We start from the raw sequence: 17458 nt of genomic DNA, 5'->3' as shown, positions 1-17458 counted from the left end.
CCGTATCTGAACTCTGATAGTTACTGAGTGAGCATATTAACATTAATTTGTCGAAATATGAACTTAGTAAGTTAACGTATGTCCAGAAATAGCCAATATTCTGATGTGTCCCACCGCAGTGAACGCAGCACTGCTGTGTTCAGTCCCACAGTGTCCCGTCGGAGGACAACCATCAGTCTGAACTCGGGAGGGGGAAGCGCTAGGCTGTGCAAACTCCCAGGATTTACACTCTGCCATTTTGATCAGGACCGGGCCGACGTCGGAGTTCAGACGTGTCCATCAAAAAACAAACAAAAAAAAACAAAGCAACAAAAAGTCATGGCCTGAATTAGTCACTGCTGCTGCTAAGTTTGTGAGTATGTTTTCCTTTTCGCTTGTACTCAGGGAGCTGTGTTTAGTTCAGGTCACGTTGTATAAACCAAATAAACTGTTTTAGTGTACTCTTTTTTTTTTTTTTTTTGTAAGTGTCGACCAGGTGTGCTGTCGTGTCGTCGCTCGGTCGAGAGTGACTGGCGCGTGTGGTGCTCACCTAAAAGTGCGCAAAGCCAGAGCACGATAAAAGTAAACTCAGGGTGACAACTTTACTCCTTCGAGCTCGTGCGTCAAAACAAAAGGCGCGGAGCTTTATCCCAGGATTGGGCCTCTCTGTCCGGGACGCGGGGCTGCCTCTGTTGTGGATGACAGCATGCTTGGTACTGTTTTGTGTGTCCAGTCTTGAGTTGCCATGGGACGAAAAGAAATGTTGTTTTCCAGCAACTAGTGTTTGTGTCTGGCAGCCAACTGACCGCGCGCTGGGTGTGACAATGAAACAGTGTATCAAATAAGTGTGATTTAACAGGAGGCATACAGTTTATCTGCGCATGTAGATGATATTAATAGGAAATGTGTAGCCTTTTTTTAATACAGTAAACTTTTAATAAGTATGGCTAAATGTGAGATTTTGTAACTTTTGCTGGACTGTAGCCACTTTAGCAGTGAAGAGACCAGTGCGAGAGTCATAAAGACAGTAAAGTAGCCCAATCATAGTCTACTAACATTAGATAACATCCTCTAGTAGCAATCAAAGCTGCTACAGCAGGAATGTTAAACTCATTTTACAAGTATTTTGATTACATGTAAATCTTCCCGTTTAATTTTGTTACATAAGTACAATTTATAAAAATAAATGCATTTGGACAAGTGAAATGTACTTGGTAGAGGGATTTCCAACTCATTTTACAATGTAAGCCACATACAGCCCACTTTGATTTGAAGGGGAAAGAAACTGTTTAACTATACATTTAATCTCTGAGATATTTTAATGTAAGAATAAGAAGAGCAGTTTAAACAGGACATGCCAGATTGAGGAAAAAAAATGCTGCTCTAGGTAATGAAAGGCATCTGTTAGCATGTCTTTTTGGGCTTACGTGTAAGAAATGAAGGTGTAAAATTAAATAAAAGGTTTTGGTTGCTTTTGCTCAGAAAGTTTTTGTTAATTCACAGTATTTGTTTCCTTGTGGACTCACTGTGAAATTTCTATAGTAGATTGTGGGGGGGGGGGGGGATGGGTTTTTTCCTTTATTGAGTGGTTTATTCATTACTCAGGAGTAATGGAGGGGGTCATTATCAGTAGGAAAAGCTGTAAAACCAATGAAAATGCAGTTAAAAAAAAAGTTCAAAATGTATGCTGTCTTTTACATTTTCCAAAGCAGTTCAGTGGGATAGATTTGAGTATTTTCCAGGTCAACTCTGGCCTGTGGGGCTTATGTTTGTCAACCCTGTACTAGAGACTGCAGCTTAAACCCCCTGTGTACTAGAACTAATATCTATACATTTTAATTTATTCTATTATTTGTTTTCATACTTTAAGCACAAGTTTATAATAGTTTATCCCTTCATTCCAGATGAAAGGAAAGCATAATTAAATGAGTAAACTACATCCACAAACATCCCCCCATTCATTCCTCCTCATTCTGTTCCCAGTCATGCTTGTCTGAACTGGAACAAATTTCCACAATAAATGCGGCAGGGAATCCCGGGATTAAAGTGTATAACTAACATAACGCCGATTCATTCAACGTGTGAGGAGACAAAAAGAGCTGCGGCACCCACACTCGCTCCTGTGCTTTGTGTTAATGGGAGCTCACTTTGCACACGATGCCACTGCTGCCACTGGAAATGGGTCATCACATTTTCAGCTCTGCACTAGTCCATGCTCTCATTGTGGTTACAATGGTAGCAACCTGCCCTCTCATTTTAAAGTGTCTTATTTTGTTTATTTATATATACAAGTTTTATTTCGAAGGAAAAATATTCCAGGCTGTGGTGTGAATGTACAGGAAGTGGCCAGAGAATCCAGCAGGAAAGTGTCTTCTTTAATCAGGAAGCATCTGTCTGCTGAGTTCAAGCCCTGGTGTGTGTGTGTGTGTGTGTGTGTGTGTGTGTGTGTGTGTGTGTGTGTGTGTGTGTTTTCAAATTCAGCAGTTTTGTTGAACCACAAGACTTTCCACTCAGTCATCATTTATCAGTAATTAACCATATAAGCAATACTATTTTCAGTTGTTTCATGGCTGTTCCCCTTTGTGGATTGCATGTTCTCATGCTCCATGCTTAATTTTTCCACTATCTGCCAGCTGATCTGTTAGCGCGTGTATTCATCCTCCCATGCAGTTTTGAAAAAACCAATATCAAAATGCTCTGCGCGACTGGCGCCTTTTAAAGCTTACATTTTCAGCAACTAGCGAGGCCAAATAGCTGTGGTTAAGCAGCATTAGACCTTGTTAATGTCCATGAGGTGTGCAATTTTTTTTTTTTTTTTTTTTTTTTTGCCTACCCTTGGTTTAGCAAGCAATTTAAATAACTACAGTAATGATCAGTAATGATAAACTTGAGAAGCCGGATGGTCTTTGTTGGCTGTTTGTCATAACTGCAGGGCTGTAATTTAAATGCAAACCAACCTGTACAGGGAGCCTGACGTTGCCCGGCAGAATTACAGGTCTTAACTTTGCATTGGTTTTTAGCTGGTAGAAATCTGATGAGGTCATCTTAAGTCTCGAAACAATAATAAGTCAGTGTAAAAATCCTCATGGTAGTTCCGACTTGTTTTTGTTTTTAAAGTACATAATTAGTTTCATAAGGCTCTCTTAATCCCCAGTCTCTTTTCGCTGCGCTTTGGCAGTAATAAATAATCAGACCAATCCAAATTTATGACCTGTAGAACTGGTGGATTTTTGAAGTGTGATAAACTGACATTAAGATAATATTTGTTGTCAGTTCACACGAATACAGCAGCCTGCTATTTCCTGTGTGCAAAGCGGCTTGTCCCAGAGGAATGTGTGGAATGTATTCTTTTGTCCTCTGTTGATTTAGCAGAGTCTCATTTCTGCATTGCCTGCTGGAGAGCCCAGGAAGAGATGGCTGGCTTGGAAATGAGTTTGAAAGACTGTCAGTAACCCCCTGTGGAGATTTCCTCCTCCTCTGTGAATCGAAGCAGATGGATTCTATAAGTTGGAGAGACGGATGAGCTCGTGGAAACGTCTGCGTAAAACCTCGCAAACATCCTCTCATTAGAAAGATGTTCTTCACTGTTTGACTGAGGAGTTGTCAGTCCACTCTTCTGAATCAGAACACCCTCCCTTACTCACACACACACTTCCATGTTTATTTGTAGCAAGAGGAACTTTCCACTCCATGTCTCCTCCATGCAAGTCATGGCTGCGTCTTGGAGCGCAGAGGGAGCCTGTAATTGAGGCTTTCTGTCCCCCTTTTTTTATGGGAAGATGAAGCGTCTGTATTTTGTAAGGGGGCTTCACTGAGCCGGATATTACTGAGAGCTGAACTGCCAGCGCATCAAAAGGCAGATTGTGATTGAGTAGCTGGAAAATTAACTGCGAGATCGCATAAAGATTACAACATGTTTACTCTCTAACCACTGGCAGATTAGCCTGAACGTCATTCCTGTTTAGCAATATCGCCATACTTTTTCAATATCTCATTCATATATTAAAATACCATCCACCATAAAGATGCCATGCACACTTTGTCCCTTTTTGAAGCCTCGTATGGAACTAGATGAGCCCCAGTGTACCTGCTTCTCTCATCTGACCTCATGGTTTGTTTTTTTTTTTTTTTTTTTTGGTTTTTTTTTTTTCCTAAATGACATCAGAAACAGCAGTATGCGACATTACGTGATGGCAGAGCTTCAGTTCATCCTTTGTCATTTTTTTTTTTTTTTTTTTTAATAAATAGGACAGGGGGAATGAATGAGAGAAAGAGGGGGAGAGAAAGAAAGAAAACCAAAGGGGAGAAGAGACGGTGAGAAGGGGGGGGAAGAGAGAGAAAAAAAAAAAAAAGAACTCCTGGGTCACCTGTATGGAGAAAAAAAAACAAACAAACAAAAAAAACAAACAGAGGAGACAGCAAACAACAAAGAGTAACATAATAATAGAGAAAACAAAGCACCATCACAATAAACTAGCTAGTCATAGATATCAATATTTACTAAATAATAAACGATATTGTGCAGCACGCAAGATAGACAGCGCACAGTGTGCTTTGAGGCAGCAGCCAAGAAAGCTTTAGTCCGCGTCTGTGAATACCCATGTGTGCATACCTGTGTGGATCAGCATGCTTGCATTCCAAAGGTTTCTCCATGTAATGATCTGCTAGGGAGTGTGGGGGGGCCACAGCCCCGTCCTCCAGGGTGTGAAGCGGGTATGGAGGAGATCAAAACTCCAGACATCCAGAGGCCCCCAGAACACAAGAGACCATGGAAGACCAACAGAGGGGCAGCCGCGCCACTGTTCCAGTAAGAGCTGAGGAGAGTCCCAGATGAGGGCTCGCCCAGCAGCCGCGGAGCAGAAGTCAGGGGGAGTTGCAGTGACGCGCCCGTGAGCTCCGCCGGCCCCCAGCTGTGCCTGAGTGACCGAGCCCCAGGCCGAGAGGCCGGGGGCACCCCACCTCCAAAGGGGCCCGAGCGAGCCCCAGGCCCCGACAAGCGGCCGCCAAGGAGTGAGCCGGTGTGTACCCGGACGCCCACCCCCAGACACAAAGAACCACCAACACACCGACACCTGAGGGAGTCCGCCACCGGCAGGGGAAGTGGTGGTGGGTGGAGATAGGCCTCCAAACCTTGGAGGGCCTGAGGTGTCCCCAGAGAGGTGGCGTCTGATACCCAACCTGACATATAGACACAGACATACAGGCACACACAGACACAAACATCCATTCCCACCCTCATGCTCTCATATGCACTCACTCCACACTCAACCAACGTGGAGACAGACATAAAGAGACACTGTACACACAATCACACTCCCCAAGCGTACTCTACAAACCGGGTCTAGGTACCCTTGCCCCTGGAGGGGGGAATTGCACCCAGACCCAGGTGGTGTTACCCTTTTCCCTGCGGTGGGGAGAGGCAGACCACCCCGACTCCGCAGCAGCAGGGAGGCCCCACACCCCAGACCGCAGTCGGACGGCCAACTCCTCCTACTAGCCCTCCCGCTCCAGCAGGCCGCAGAGAATGGGGGTGGGAGAAGACTCCAAACCTCATGGTTTTTTAACGAGGCTGGACTTTTTCTGCCATGGCTAACTTTTCTCCCACGCAATTTGGAGCACGCTGGCTTTGAAATATTTAGACAGCACAGCAGGTCTAAAATACACCTTTTTACATTGCAGCAGCTTTGAACTGCCACATCTCTGAAGTCTTTTGCTTTATCCTCTATGCATTTAAAAAAATTCTGAGCTACAGAGAGAGAGATTCTAAAAATCCTTTGAGAAACTGCGATGCAGTGTTTGGTTTGCATCGACAGCTTTCCAAAGTCTTGCTATTTTGACTAAGAAGAACAGATTTCTTCACCCATTTCTCAGGCTCACACTTTGTATTGGGATATTGTTAGAAGAATAAAGACTGTATCATTTCTTGTATTGCTTGCACAACTGATCTAAATGAAGGAGGTGGTCTATGTGTGAGAGTGAGTGAGTTTATTAAAGTTGCATAAACATGCATGAAATCCCTGTTACAATTACCGGTGTAAAGACGAATCTGTCAGTGCAAGAATTCCCTGCAGTCTCCTGTCACCATTCCTTTAACCCTCATCTTTATAGCTAAAAGATAAAACTCCGGGAATGAGTTTTCATGTTCTATGATGGAATTACTTCTGAGAGTTTCCAGTTAATAAATGTCTATAAAAAAAATAAATCTGTGGTGTGAGAAACTCGACTCCCTCTTCGCCAACACTGGGCTGCAGAATGCTTATTCAGCTGTCACGTCAGCGAACCTTAGGTAATTGTAATAGAGAAAAAAGAAATGAACTTTTTCCGGGTCAGGTGTTGATTAAGCTTTAATGGAGTACTTTAAAGACATGTTTTATTTATGTCCTCGAGGGCTCTCTCTTGTACCGATAGCAAAGGTTTCAGTTGTTCGTGCTTTGACATGGGAGCTGACTTTAGAGATTTGATCTAAATTAGTTTTACATTTGAACTTGGGTCAATAGTGTCTCATTCTTCTTTCTTTTTCTTCTAACAGAGAAGAAGACTTTTGAATTCGGGGACAGTTAATCCAACAAAGGAGGAGCTGTCGTTTTGAACCGGTCTGCAGACCTCTTTGGCCATGTGCTCCACAAATCACTCAAACTGGGTCACGTTTGAAGATGACAGCACACCGCTATCGTCACCTCAGAAGCCTCTGCAGTCCCCAGGACTTATCAAAGCATCAGTGCCGCGTCCCAACGGCCTGAAATTAGTGCTTCCTCCAATCAAAGATACTTCCTGGAGCTTTAGTAGTTCCCTGGAATCGCCTCAAAGTCACTCAAGTCTTAGCGGAAGTTCCTGTGTACCATGTAGCACACCGTTTAGCACTCCTGAAGGTGGGGTTCCTAGCAGCGCGTCACCATTTTACTCCAAAACATGGGACAAGAAGGACTTCTCAAGGAGTTTTTCCAGCCCAGTTACCACCTCTGTTTTCTCTCCTGCACCACAGGCCCTGAATCAAACATCAGATGGGCCAAGCCCTTTCCCTTCTTTCAAGGGTAATTCAGGACACTTTAACCCGTTCTGGGATGGACCTAGACTAAATACGGATGCGGGTAGCTCCTCCTCAGACTCTGAATCGGACAACAGCCTTCCACGTTTCTTTATACGGACCAAAGATGGCAGTGAGCCTCAGCGTGACCAGCTTTCCTTCTCTGTTGTTTGCAACAAACTGGAAGGCCTACATACAAAAACCGACAGCCAGACAGAGACAGACAAAGAAGGGCAGAGGCGGCTAAGTTGCAAAAGTGAGGTGTTAAGTGAAGGTACATCTCAGTTTGCACCTCGTGGTTTGTTTCGTAGTCAGAAGAGAGACGGTTGGTCTATCATGCTCAGGATTCCTGAAAAAAAGAACCGCATGTCCTCGCGTCAGTGGGGACCGATCTATCTCCGCTTGTTGCCGGGAGGTGTGCTACAGATGTTCTATGAGAAAGGGCTTGAGAAGCCATTCAAAGAATTTCAGCTTCTCCCTCACTGCAGGCTCTCGGATCTTAAACTGGAAAGCTACAGCGAGCCCCGCAAAGTCCTCACAGTCAAGGTGGAACATTTCTCCTACACAGAAAAGAAGCGCTTTCACCCAAAGTTCGAGGTTAGTCACGAAGCTGAGGTAGAGCAGCTCCTCAAGTTTGGCTCCACAGTGCACGATGAGATCGAGGACCTGGTGGTCTCCATGGAGGAGGAGATCTTCAAACTGAGTGTCCCCCACCAGCAGAGGCGGCACTACGAGGAACAGGAGCTGTCGCTGCAGATCACCGATCACATCTGGATACAGCTAGATAAGTGTGGGGGCGTAATGGAGCAAACAGCCTTCACCCAGATTCACTGTCTTGCTTTTCTGAACGGACTAGGAGACTGTTTTCTTGCCCTTAATGACCTCGGGTTGCTGCACTTTGACTCCAGCTATGGCTCAGAGGAGGGCAGTGAACTCTGGATGGAGATTGCAGGCTACCATTTCCACAAATGCGTGAATGAGATGGAGTTTCAGAGGTCGCGACTGATCAAGTTTTTGCCTCCTGATGCATGCAGAGTGGAGCTGATGCGCTACAAAACAAGGGTCCTAGGTTGCACTGAAATTCCCTTCTCAATCAAAGCTACGGTAACGGTTCAAGGTGCCTACGTGGAGCTCCAGGCCTTTCTCAACATGTCAACCACGTTCCTTTCTTGCATGAGGGAGTCTGACACTCACTACCCGCTGTGTGAGAATGTTGTGATCCGCGTTCCGGTGCCAGGCGACTGGGTCAAAGTGACACAGACGGTGGCCTTACTGCGACAGAGGTCTTTAAAGGCCCGCATGAACAGAAATGCCTGCTTGGGCTCAGTCACCGCTGCAGATTCACAGCCTGTCATGCAAGTGTCGATTGGCACCGTCAAGTACGAGAATGTATATTCGGCGATCGTGTGGAAGATCGACAGACTGCCTGCAAAGAATATGGGTAACGCTTATGACAGGTCAAAAAGGAACCTGTTATACTTTTCCAGCTGTATATAGTTTTAAGCTCTGTCAATTTGGATAGTTTTCTGTGATTACATGCTTCATTGGTGCAAAGTCTGAAACATGCTGTTTCCGACCCTTTTTAGCTAGCTTTCTTATGATTGGCTGCTCCTTGTAAACAGAAGGTTTGAACAGCAGCTTTAACTTTAATGTCCACAGCCAGGGCTCTGTGAGACAAGAGACAGGACACCAGTTAAAAAGAGTATTTGGTGCAGTCTGAAGCTTTACACATACATTGACCTCATTATTTGAAAGTGTAGCCATGTTTAATCTGAGACTACTGTAACAGTACATAAGTGACAGAAATAATGAGGAGCATGATAGGTCCCCCTTAACATTTAGCCTTACACATCCTTTTCTCATACTGCTTTTTACTCTTGCCTCCTTCTGCCTATGCACAGTATGTTTGTCGTGCTGTGATGTACGACGACAGCTGCAAGTGACCTTTCTTTCCTGCTTTGCAGCCTTGGATCATCCCCACTCATTTTCCTGCAAACTGGAGCTGGGATCTGATCAGGAGATCCCAAATGACTGGTACCCTTTTGTCACGATGGAATGTGAAATTGTGGGCGCGGTTGTGTCACAGACCAGGGTTAAATCCTTGGGCACTGTGAATGACATCCAGCCGCAGAAACATGTGACCAGTTGGACGCGCTATCACTGTCAGGTGAGATGCTTCAACGGAAAAATAAAAATATCTTCATCTGTGCTTAATTGTGGATCGATTTTTTTTTTTTTTTTAATTTATTGGAACTAACTTTTTTCTTTCTTTCTTTTCTTAGGTGGAAGTGGAAAAGAAATGGATTGAAACAGAGTCACAGAGGCAGTCTGGCTGTATGACGCAATGATGATTAAAGACACTTAGTAGAGGAAGTTATTCCTATAAAATGTTTTTCAAAATCTTAAAGGTGAAGGGATATTAAAAATAGCAGGATGAAGCGAGACTTTCTGCTTATATCTGGTTTTAGAATTCATAAAATCATGCAGTTTGGTAGCATTTCTGATGGAGGTTCTATGATTTTTATATCCTTTAACTGAGACTGAACTTGTTTAGCCCTAATAAACAATTTAACACAGTCCTTATACCTAGCACTTTACATTTAATAGATTTATAAATTGTATGAGATTTACAGCTTATACGATTATGCTTTCATCTGCAATATCTGCACTGTCCTCCAGAATTATCAACATCAATTAATAAATGCACGCCAAACACATTGTCTAATATAAGCAACTTAAGTAATGGCCTTTTGAGATCATTACTTTAGAGAGAGGTTAAATATCAACCGATGCTACGGGTGGTGCTACTGTGTTGTCCATCTATATTTAAAGTTGGCACACTTTGAATTTTTTTTTATTTGTACAAAATCTTTGTGGAAATGGCACGAAAATGTTGGATCGTTGTGTTTAAAAAATGGTGATGTTTAGGTAACGTCACAACATATATTGGGTACTGATAATATATAAAGTGAGATTTCTTTTTGTCTCAAGCAACAAAAGTATTGTTTATCTTGAGCGGACCCTTTGACTTTATACTGAGGTTGTGTTGTGTTGGAGGACTGTAATTTTATTTAAACAAATCAATTCTGTATCTTTCTGCTCTCTGGGTTGTGAATCGGGTTTATATATGATAATAAAAAAAGGGGTGAAGGGCCATACTGAACAAAAAGGTGCTTATTGATAACTTTTATGTATGAAGTACCTGGCTTAAGCTGGATATTATATACATCAAAAGTAAAAAAGAAAAAGCAATTAAACCAGAATGAGTCATGGTAGTACTTCTTTCACAGCTGTTATCTCGCACTCGTTTTTTTCTCCACACTTGGTAATTTACTCAACACGGGGGCAGAGCAGTTATAAACCTGCACCTCACTAAGATTCAAAACAGTGTGAAAATTAAATGCTTCCCATCACTGCAGGCTTTTGCTGAGACGTATGATTTGTAGGCCATGATAAACTGCTGCAGGCAGCTGCATGAAGTTGCTCAGAACGCCGGTACAGACAGAGAAGTCAGTAAGTTTCAGTATTGTTTCACTACACTGCTGGTGTTTTATTATGCAGTATGTTTTATAAGGGCATCTGTGTTTATGAGTCATTCTCAACCAATGCCTCAACATGCAATCTATTAAGTCTCTCCCTCTTTAAAAGAAAACGTGTTCTTCTTAAATCTGTAAAATGAGTTTTACTGCCCTTCAGCAACACTTAAAGTCCAGTTATGATTTTTTTTTTTTTACAAATTTTGTCACTGACAATCATAACTCTTAAGTATAGTCTTAAAATATACACTCTCTTTGTTAGGTACAATTGTTCAACTCCTTAATCCAAATGTCTAAGCCAATCGCATGACAGCAACTCCGTGTGCTGAGGCATGTTCACACTAAGCAAGGTGATTTATGTGACTTTGAATGTGGTACGGTTGTTGGTGCCAGACGAGCTGCTCTGAATAGTTCACAAACCGCTGATCTAGTGAGATTTTTCTATAAAACCATCTCTGGAGTTTATAGAAAATGGTCTAAAAAAGTGAGTGGCAGTTCCCTGGGTCAATATGGTTTGTTGATACCACAGGTCAAGGAAGAATTGCCCCATTCTTTGATAAGAAGGCAACAGCATCTAAATTAACGACTATTTACAACCAAGATGTGCAGAAGAATGGTGAATGGACTGGATCTTAAACTGTGCTTTTCTACTTTGCCTGTGCTTCAAAGCACTTTATATTATTGAGCTCATTCACATGCTGATGAACATGTGGAGAACAACTTGGGCTTAAGCATCTCACACTGGATCAGCCACAGATCAAACTACCAAGCTCCTTGCAATTAGTGGATGACCGCAGAAGACCATTCCAGGTACTACTCCTGTCAGCTAAGGACAGGAAGTTGAGAGTGCAATTTTCACAGGTTCAACAGAAGATTGGAAAAACTTTGCATGGTCTGAGGAGTCTGCATGGGTGCAGAGGAGGTGTTTGTGGTGTCATGGTATGTTTTTATTTCATTGGCACACTTTGGATCCCTTAGTACCAACTGAGCATTGTTTAACCGTCACAACACGGCCTGCCTGAATAAAGGTTTTCCACTGAATAAATCCAGTCTCAAGTTTAAATTACCCCATACTTTCTTTGTCTAAGGTTAAAAAAAAAAAAAAAAAAAAAAAGCTCATCGGAGAGCTATTGCAGCAATGCCTCATTTCAATGTGGAAACAGGGCCTTTATTTTCTTTTAGTTCAGGTGAGGGCTCTATGCGAGTCCACAGTAGCTTTGTAGTGAAGTGACAGCTAAACCGCCTGTTTACTTCCAGCAACTGCAGTATCCACAAGGGTGTCTCGTGTTGCTGCTTTTCAGCTGCATCGCTCTCATCCTCATCAGAGCTGTCAACCAACAGTGTTGAAAGAGTCCCAGCATCGCCAAAACAGACAACTTGCAAGAAGCAGGGGTCACGGCTCCCGCTGCTGCTCTGAATCTATTGAACACCAAGTTCAAACAGTGTTTTGTAAAGGGTGGAATATTTTTAACTACCGGCATTGTGCACTCCTGGGATCAGGAAAAGTGCACTGATTTCCCAGCACTGTGCCAGCTGTGTAACTTTTCTACTGAAAGTAACCAGGAAACTAGAGAAAGAAGAGGTTATTAGTGCTGGACAGGGATATTTAAGGGACTGCTGACAAGTTAAGTCACCTCTCCCATTTAATCTTAGATCACAGGACTTGTGTGCTCAGATTTTAGAGTTGTTGCCATAAAACATGCTATTTGAGGTCCAGCAGCCACCAGCCCCTCAACCCAAACCTCCACTGAAATAAACCTCTAATATGACAAGTGCACTTAGGAAGCCCTGAACCTTCATCTTGTTTGAAGCAAGAACCTGAAATCACATTTTAAATCAATCACTTTCCCCTCCTGGGAAAAACAAAAAAGAAACCTCACGTGCTAACGCACCTGTCTGCGCGCCTGATGCTGATTGCGGTCACCTGCGCGTGTATGCCTCGTGTAAAACAATGCGACTTAATCACAGTTAATTGTCTATTATGTTTCCAAATGGGTAGAAGTCTAGTGTGAAAGTTCCCCAGTCATTCTCCAAGGATGCTGACCGACACAGGCCCAGTGGTAAGAAACGGAAACGTTTTAGTTAATCGGGTCGAACTGATCGCGAACTGTGAGTTAAATTAATGCGCTCAACAAACAAAAGGCAGTTAAGATCAGCTAGGTTTTTGTCCAATAAGAAGCCTGCTCATAATATTGTTTTACTATTTTATTTTATTTTTACTTGACTATATCTGCAGGGATGCTCAGTAAGATGTGCAATAGTGCGTTTGTTATGGCAAATGGCAGATTTATCTCGCCTGTTTATGTCACACGGATTGAAGAGTGGCGTTGATATCCTTAGAAAACCACCTCGGGTCTATATTTTCCAGCACTGAGGCACAGAAAACAATCGTTTTTGACTTGTTATGGATGTTTTCATAACAACTAGTTTCTGTGAAGGATTTTTAGCCACCGACACCTTCTGACTTGCTCTTTCGTAAACAACTTCAGGCCAAGCTCTACTTGTCCATAATCGATGACGTGATTGACAGCGTGAGAGAGCTCTTCTTGGATGAAGGAGTTGAAGACCGCGTCCTGGATGATTTAAGACATGTGAGTTTAAATAACCCTACACTACTACTGCTATTTTTCCTAAAAGCATAAATATAATGCACTCTTGACTCAAGTTGTCAGTGACAGCAAAGTTAATCCATCTAGTGAGGGAGTGTGCACCATACCTGGAAGACATACTGCTGTGTCTTCTGCTGTTCAGCTCTGGGAGTCAAAAGTGATGCAGTCAAAAGCAATGGAAGGCTTAAGGAAAAACGCCAACCCATCCAACTTTGTGCTCCAGCTTCCTGCCAGCTACACTCAGAGTGATCAAGAGCTCACGGGTAAGCTTAAATTGCTCACCAACAAAAGAAGCACCTTAACTCTTCTTGTAATTAATACAGCTGCAAGCTTTGTGCCTTGAATATTACGGGGGGATCTTAAATGAAGACAAAGGTCAATAAATTTAATTTGAATGGCTTTTTGTACTAATATGTACACAATAGCCAAAATTACTCACTTTTTTGGTAATATTTCTTTCAGCCTCAGTTGTCATCCCTGGAAATCAAAATATCCGCAGCTTCCCGGTCAAGGCAAGTGTGATTGAGATTTACATCACCTCCATAACGTGTAATAATTACTTGCATGAGGGATGCACATGACTTGAAAGGCACTCAGAAAGGCAGTCCTCCAAGGTCTTATCTTACACCATGAAAGAAGGCAATCATACTGGCACCAATATTTAGTTTGTTCTTCCGCTGCCTATCTCCACCTTTTATAACATGATTCTGCAGACACACCCTAAAAATTTTTTAGTTTGACAGCCTCTGAATATAGTTTTCTCATTTGGATGACATGTTTGGTGTTTCATAGTAAAGTTCTATTAATGTAATGTATCTAAATTGTAATGATTGAATTGTTATTTTTCTTAAGCTGAATTCTTTGATTTTTATGTCTAAATTTGAAAACCAAAAAAACCCTTCTCATTAGTTATCACAGTTCCTCTTTTCGAGTATTGAAATGATTTCCACTTCACTGACAAATTCTCAGAAAAGTCCAAGGAACTCGGTAAAGATCTAAAAAAGAGAACTGTAGATTTACACAAGATGGGGAAAGTCTGAAGGTCTCCTGGAGCTGTTTCTCAACAACCTCAGATTCCAAGATCATCAGTTCAAACAACTGTACGCAAATACAAGTTACCTGGATGCATCACTACTTTTCCAAGGCCTGAAAGAAGACCCAAACTGTCACAGTCAGATAGGAAGAACTCCATGTGAGCTGTCAAGCGTGGTGGTGGTATCATGCTCTGGGACTGTTTTGCTGGACCCTGTGTGTGTGACCCTGCTGTTCAATCATCTAACCTGGAAAAAAAACAGTTCATAGAAATCACTGAAAGCCCTGAATTACTATATTTATGCCCATGATGAGTGTTGGTAAACTTTTGACCACAACTGCAGGTGGTTTTATAATGAAGCAAACCTCAGTATTCGTTAGTTACTTCAAGAGATAAGACTCGCAGTGTATAATTATTAAGTCTATATTTTGGAGGTGATTGTACAAAAGCTGCTATTTAATATACTTAGTCTTGTATTTTCCTCACAACATAATGTTTTATTTCAGAACAATTCAGAGACACTTGCTACCTTTTCCCTCCCTGCTGGATTGGCTTACCCCGTGCAGATACCAGCAGGAGTCACTCTACAAACAGCCTCTGGTATGGAATGACTTTACAGCTTAAATCAGTTTTTATTTCCAGCCTGGCCAGGCTTCTCAAAATAACATTTCACTCTTTTGTATCACCTCACTAAGGTCAACTTTACAAGGTCAATGTTCCTGTTGTGGTTACGCAGGCCCCAGTGGGTCAGCAGCCTGCAACCCAAGCCATGCAGAAAGTCACTGAATGGAGGGAGGCTTCTGCCCCCCAGCCCACTGCAGTCCCACCAAATCCTATTGCTCCCCACGAGGTAGAAACATCCTCTGTTCCAGCTCAGTCTGTCACACAGCCAAAGACCATTTTACCCTCCAGTAAGGAGGGCAGCCTTCCCCTGCAGTCTACAGAGCCAGATTTCCCACAGGAAGAAAATGAGCCAAATCCACAACCCAACCTCAGCACGACCGCCTCACCTTGCACTCAGTTATTAGACTACCAGATCAGAAGAGAGGAGGCTCTGGCACAGATGGCTCAGAGCAGAGACATTGATGACATCCTGAAAGAAGTTATTGAGGAGGAGAGAGAAAAAGCAGAATGGGCAAGGAAGCTAGCTCCTGTGGAGTCTGACAGCCAGTCTGAAGCGACTCTTGGGGTAATTTGGAAAGAATTCTCAGTCTAATATAGCAAATATCACTTTAAGGCATAGAAAAGATCAGGTCATTGAAGTGTGGATGTGTATTGTCTAAAGAGTAGTTCTACATTTTGGAAAATGCACTCATCACTCTGTATGCTGGATAAGGCATATAGGCTTGACTACAGCTGCAGCTTTATGCTGTTTTTATGTAACATTTAATGGGCTGGCACAAAGTACTGCCACATGAAATCAAAAAGGGGGGAATGTGTACAAAATATCAGACTCTTAGGAGCACTTTAAGTGATTTAATAAAGTGGTGAAAAGTTTAAGATATAGCTATTTGTAAGCTGGAGAGGGCTGTAACAGTTGTAGTATTTAGGATGCTTGACCCACAAGAGAGACTCAAAAAATGTTTTTCTGGTAGATCAATATTTTGAACTTTTAAAAGACAGATTTTGGAGTGCCATTTTCCTTAATTTGAAATAATGGTTTACCTTGTATTTTAACATCTGGATTCAGGTAGCATCAAGTTTATCAGCCTCTCCCCAAAGCTTCTAAATCATCAACGTAGTCTGCATTCGTATCTTAAATTCATTAGCGGTACAACACAGATTGCTGTGCTGTCAATTTGAGACATTTTATGTTTCTGATATTAAATTACTGAAGCAATAGTCATTTTATTAGGACAGTTGCTCCCTTTTATAAGCTTGATTTCTCCGAATTCACAACTGTGATGTTTCTTCTTGCAATTCATTCTCAGTTGGATCTGGGCTACAGCCAGTTCTCAGACATCGTTCAGCTCGATGGGCCTGCAGGCAACTCTGACCTCGAGGAGGAAGAGGAGGTTCCCCTGGAAGAGAATGACTTTCTGGGTATAATCAATGCAGAGGCCATGAAGGCCCTGCAGGAAGGAAATGAAAGCAGTGATGGCAACAGCATCTCCTCCAGCAGCGACGGTGAAGGTGCAGATGAACTCGCTAACATAGAGGAGGAGGTGAGAGAGTGAGTTTGAAATGCATTTTCATGAGTCATGGCTTATTTCTTTCCATTAAAAGAAAACTTTCTTTGGAGAGCTCCAGTAGATTCGTGCATTTCTCCCTAAAATTACATTTTTCAGTTATATTTTTGCAGGTGGTTTTCCAAAGAGCATATCTTGATTGCATAACTTGACTATTTGTTTCCTCCATTCCGCACTCTGTTGATTAGGACCCTCTGAATTCAGGTGACGATGTGATTGAGCAAGACATCCCTGACCTTTTTGACACTGACAATGTCATTGTTTGCCAGTATGACAAAGTAAGAACTGCTGTCTTTTTATTAGCCATTATTTTCACCTCATCAAAGCCCACTGCTGAATTTTAACTGAATATTGTACTCACTGCTTTTGCATTTGCAGATTCACCGCAGTAAGAACCGTTGGAAGTTTCACCTGAAGGACGGAGTGATGTGCTACGGCGGCAGGGACTACGTGTTTTCGAAAGCAGTTGGGGAAGCAGAGTGGTAATGAACCTTAGTCCCCCTGAACAGATCAGGGAAAGAGAAACTATCATTTAAAAATGAATTTAAAATTCTTAGTTGTAGTAATGTGGCTCACAGAGCAGTTTGTGACTACTGTGCCAGATAATCATCAGAGCAATGCTACAAGTCACTTATATCATCCAGTTGCATAAAGCATTCCTTATAAATACTGTTTACTGAGTCAAACAGCATGGATTTATGTTGTATTGCACTTTGTGAAAATATTCTTTACAAGCAGAGTAAACCTTTTATTTGACCTCCAATGATTGTTTGAGGATAACAAACGTGCTGTTTGATTTTCAAACATTGTCACGTCTCTTTAATTATGCTCCAAATATACTGACCTGTACTGTGGTGCTGCGTTTAATGAGCCCTCTTCTTTCTGTGAAAACCACTTCAAAGCCTGTGACACATTTATTATTATTATTATTATTATATATATATATATATATATATATATATATATATATATATATATATATATATATATATATATATATATATATATATATATATATATATATATATATATATATTTTTTTTTTTTAAGCAATTGTATTTTTTTAAATTAACAACAGATTATGTACA

At 42.0% G+C, this 17458-nt stretch overlaps 2 protein-coding genes across 3 annotated transcripts; both read left to right on the top strand.

Moving 5' to 3' along the window:
- The first annotated feature begins 188 nt into the window (after window positions 1-188).
- On the top strand, window positions 189-11591 carry ston1 (stonin 1). The gene is made up of 4 exons (XM_023153064.3): window positions 189-352; window positions 6509-8444; window positions 8968-9170; window positions 9286-11591. The coding sequence occupies exons 2-4, from the start codon at window positions 6593-6595 to the stop codon at window positions 9349-9351; spliced, it is 2121 nt and encodes a 706-aa protein (XP_023008832.1). The 5' UTR covers window positions 189-352; window positions 6509-6592; the 3' UTR covers window positions 9352-11591.
- Window positions 11592-12440: 849 nt separating this feature from the next.
- Window positions 12441-17281, top strand: gtf2a1l (general transcription factor IIA, 1-like). Of its 2 annotated transcripts, none has more exons than XM_023153065.2 (9): window positions 12441-12599; window positions 13029-13130; window positions 13291-13411; window positions 13611-13660; window positions 14688-14781; window positions 14877-15370; window positions 16113-16346; window positions 16559-16648; window positions 16749-17281. In XM_023153065.2, the coding sequence occupies exons 1-9, from the start codon at window positions 12576-12578 to the stop codon at window positions 16854-16856; spliced, it is 1317 nt and encodes a 438-aa protein (XP_023008833.1). In that variant the 5' UTR covers window positions 12441-12575; the 3' UTR covers window positions 16857-17281. The 2 variants fall into 2 exon arrangements, with proteins under 2 accessions (XP_023008833.1, XP_023008834.1); XM_023153066.2 differs by having other exon boundaries at window positions 12544-12599; window positions 13236-13411; window positions 16749-17280.
- Window positions 17282-17458: the final 177 nt, after the last annotated feature.

The sequence above is a fragment of the Maylandia zebra genome, linkage group LG13 (assembly GCF_041146795.1).
Source record: "Maylandia zebra isolate NMK-2024a linkage group LG13, Mzebra_GT3a, whole genome shotgun sequence".
In the NCBI taxonomy this organism is placed as follows: Eukaryota; Metazoa; Chordata; class Actinopteri; order Cichliformes; family Cichlidae; genus Maylandia; species Maylandia zebra.
This window is presented reverse-complemented; position numbering and strand designations above follow the sequence as displayed.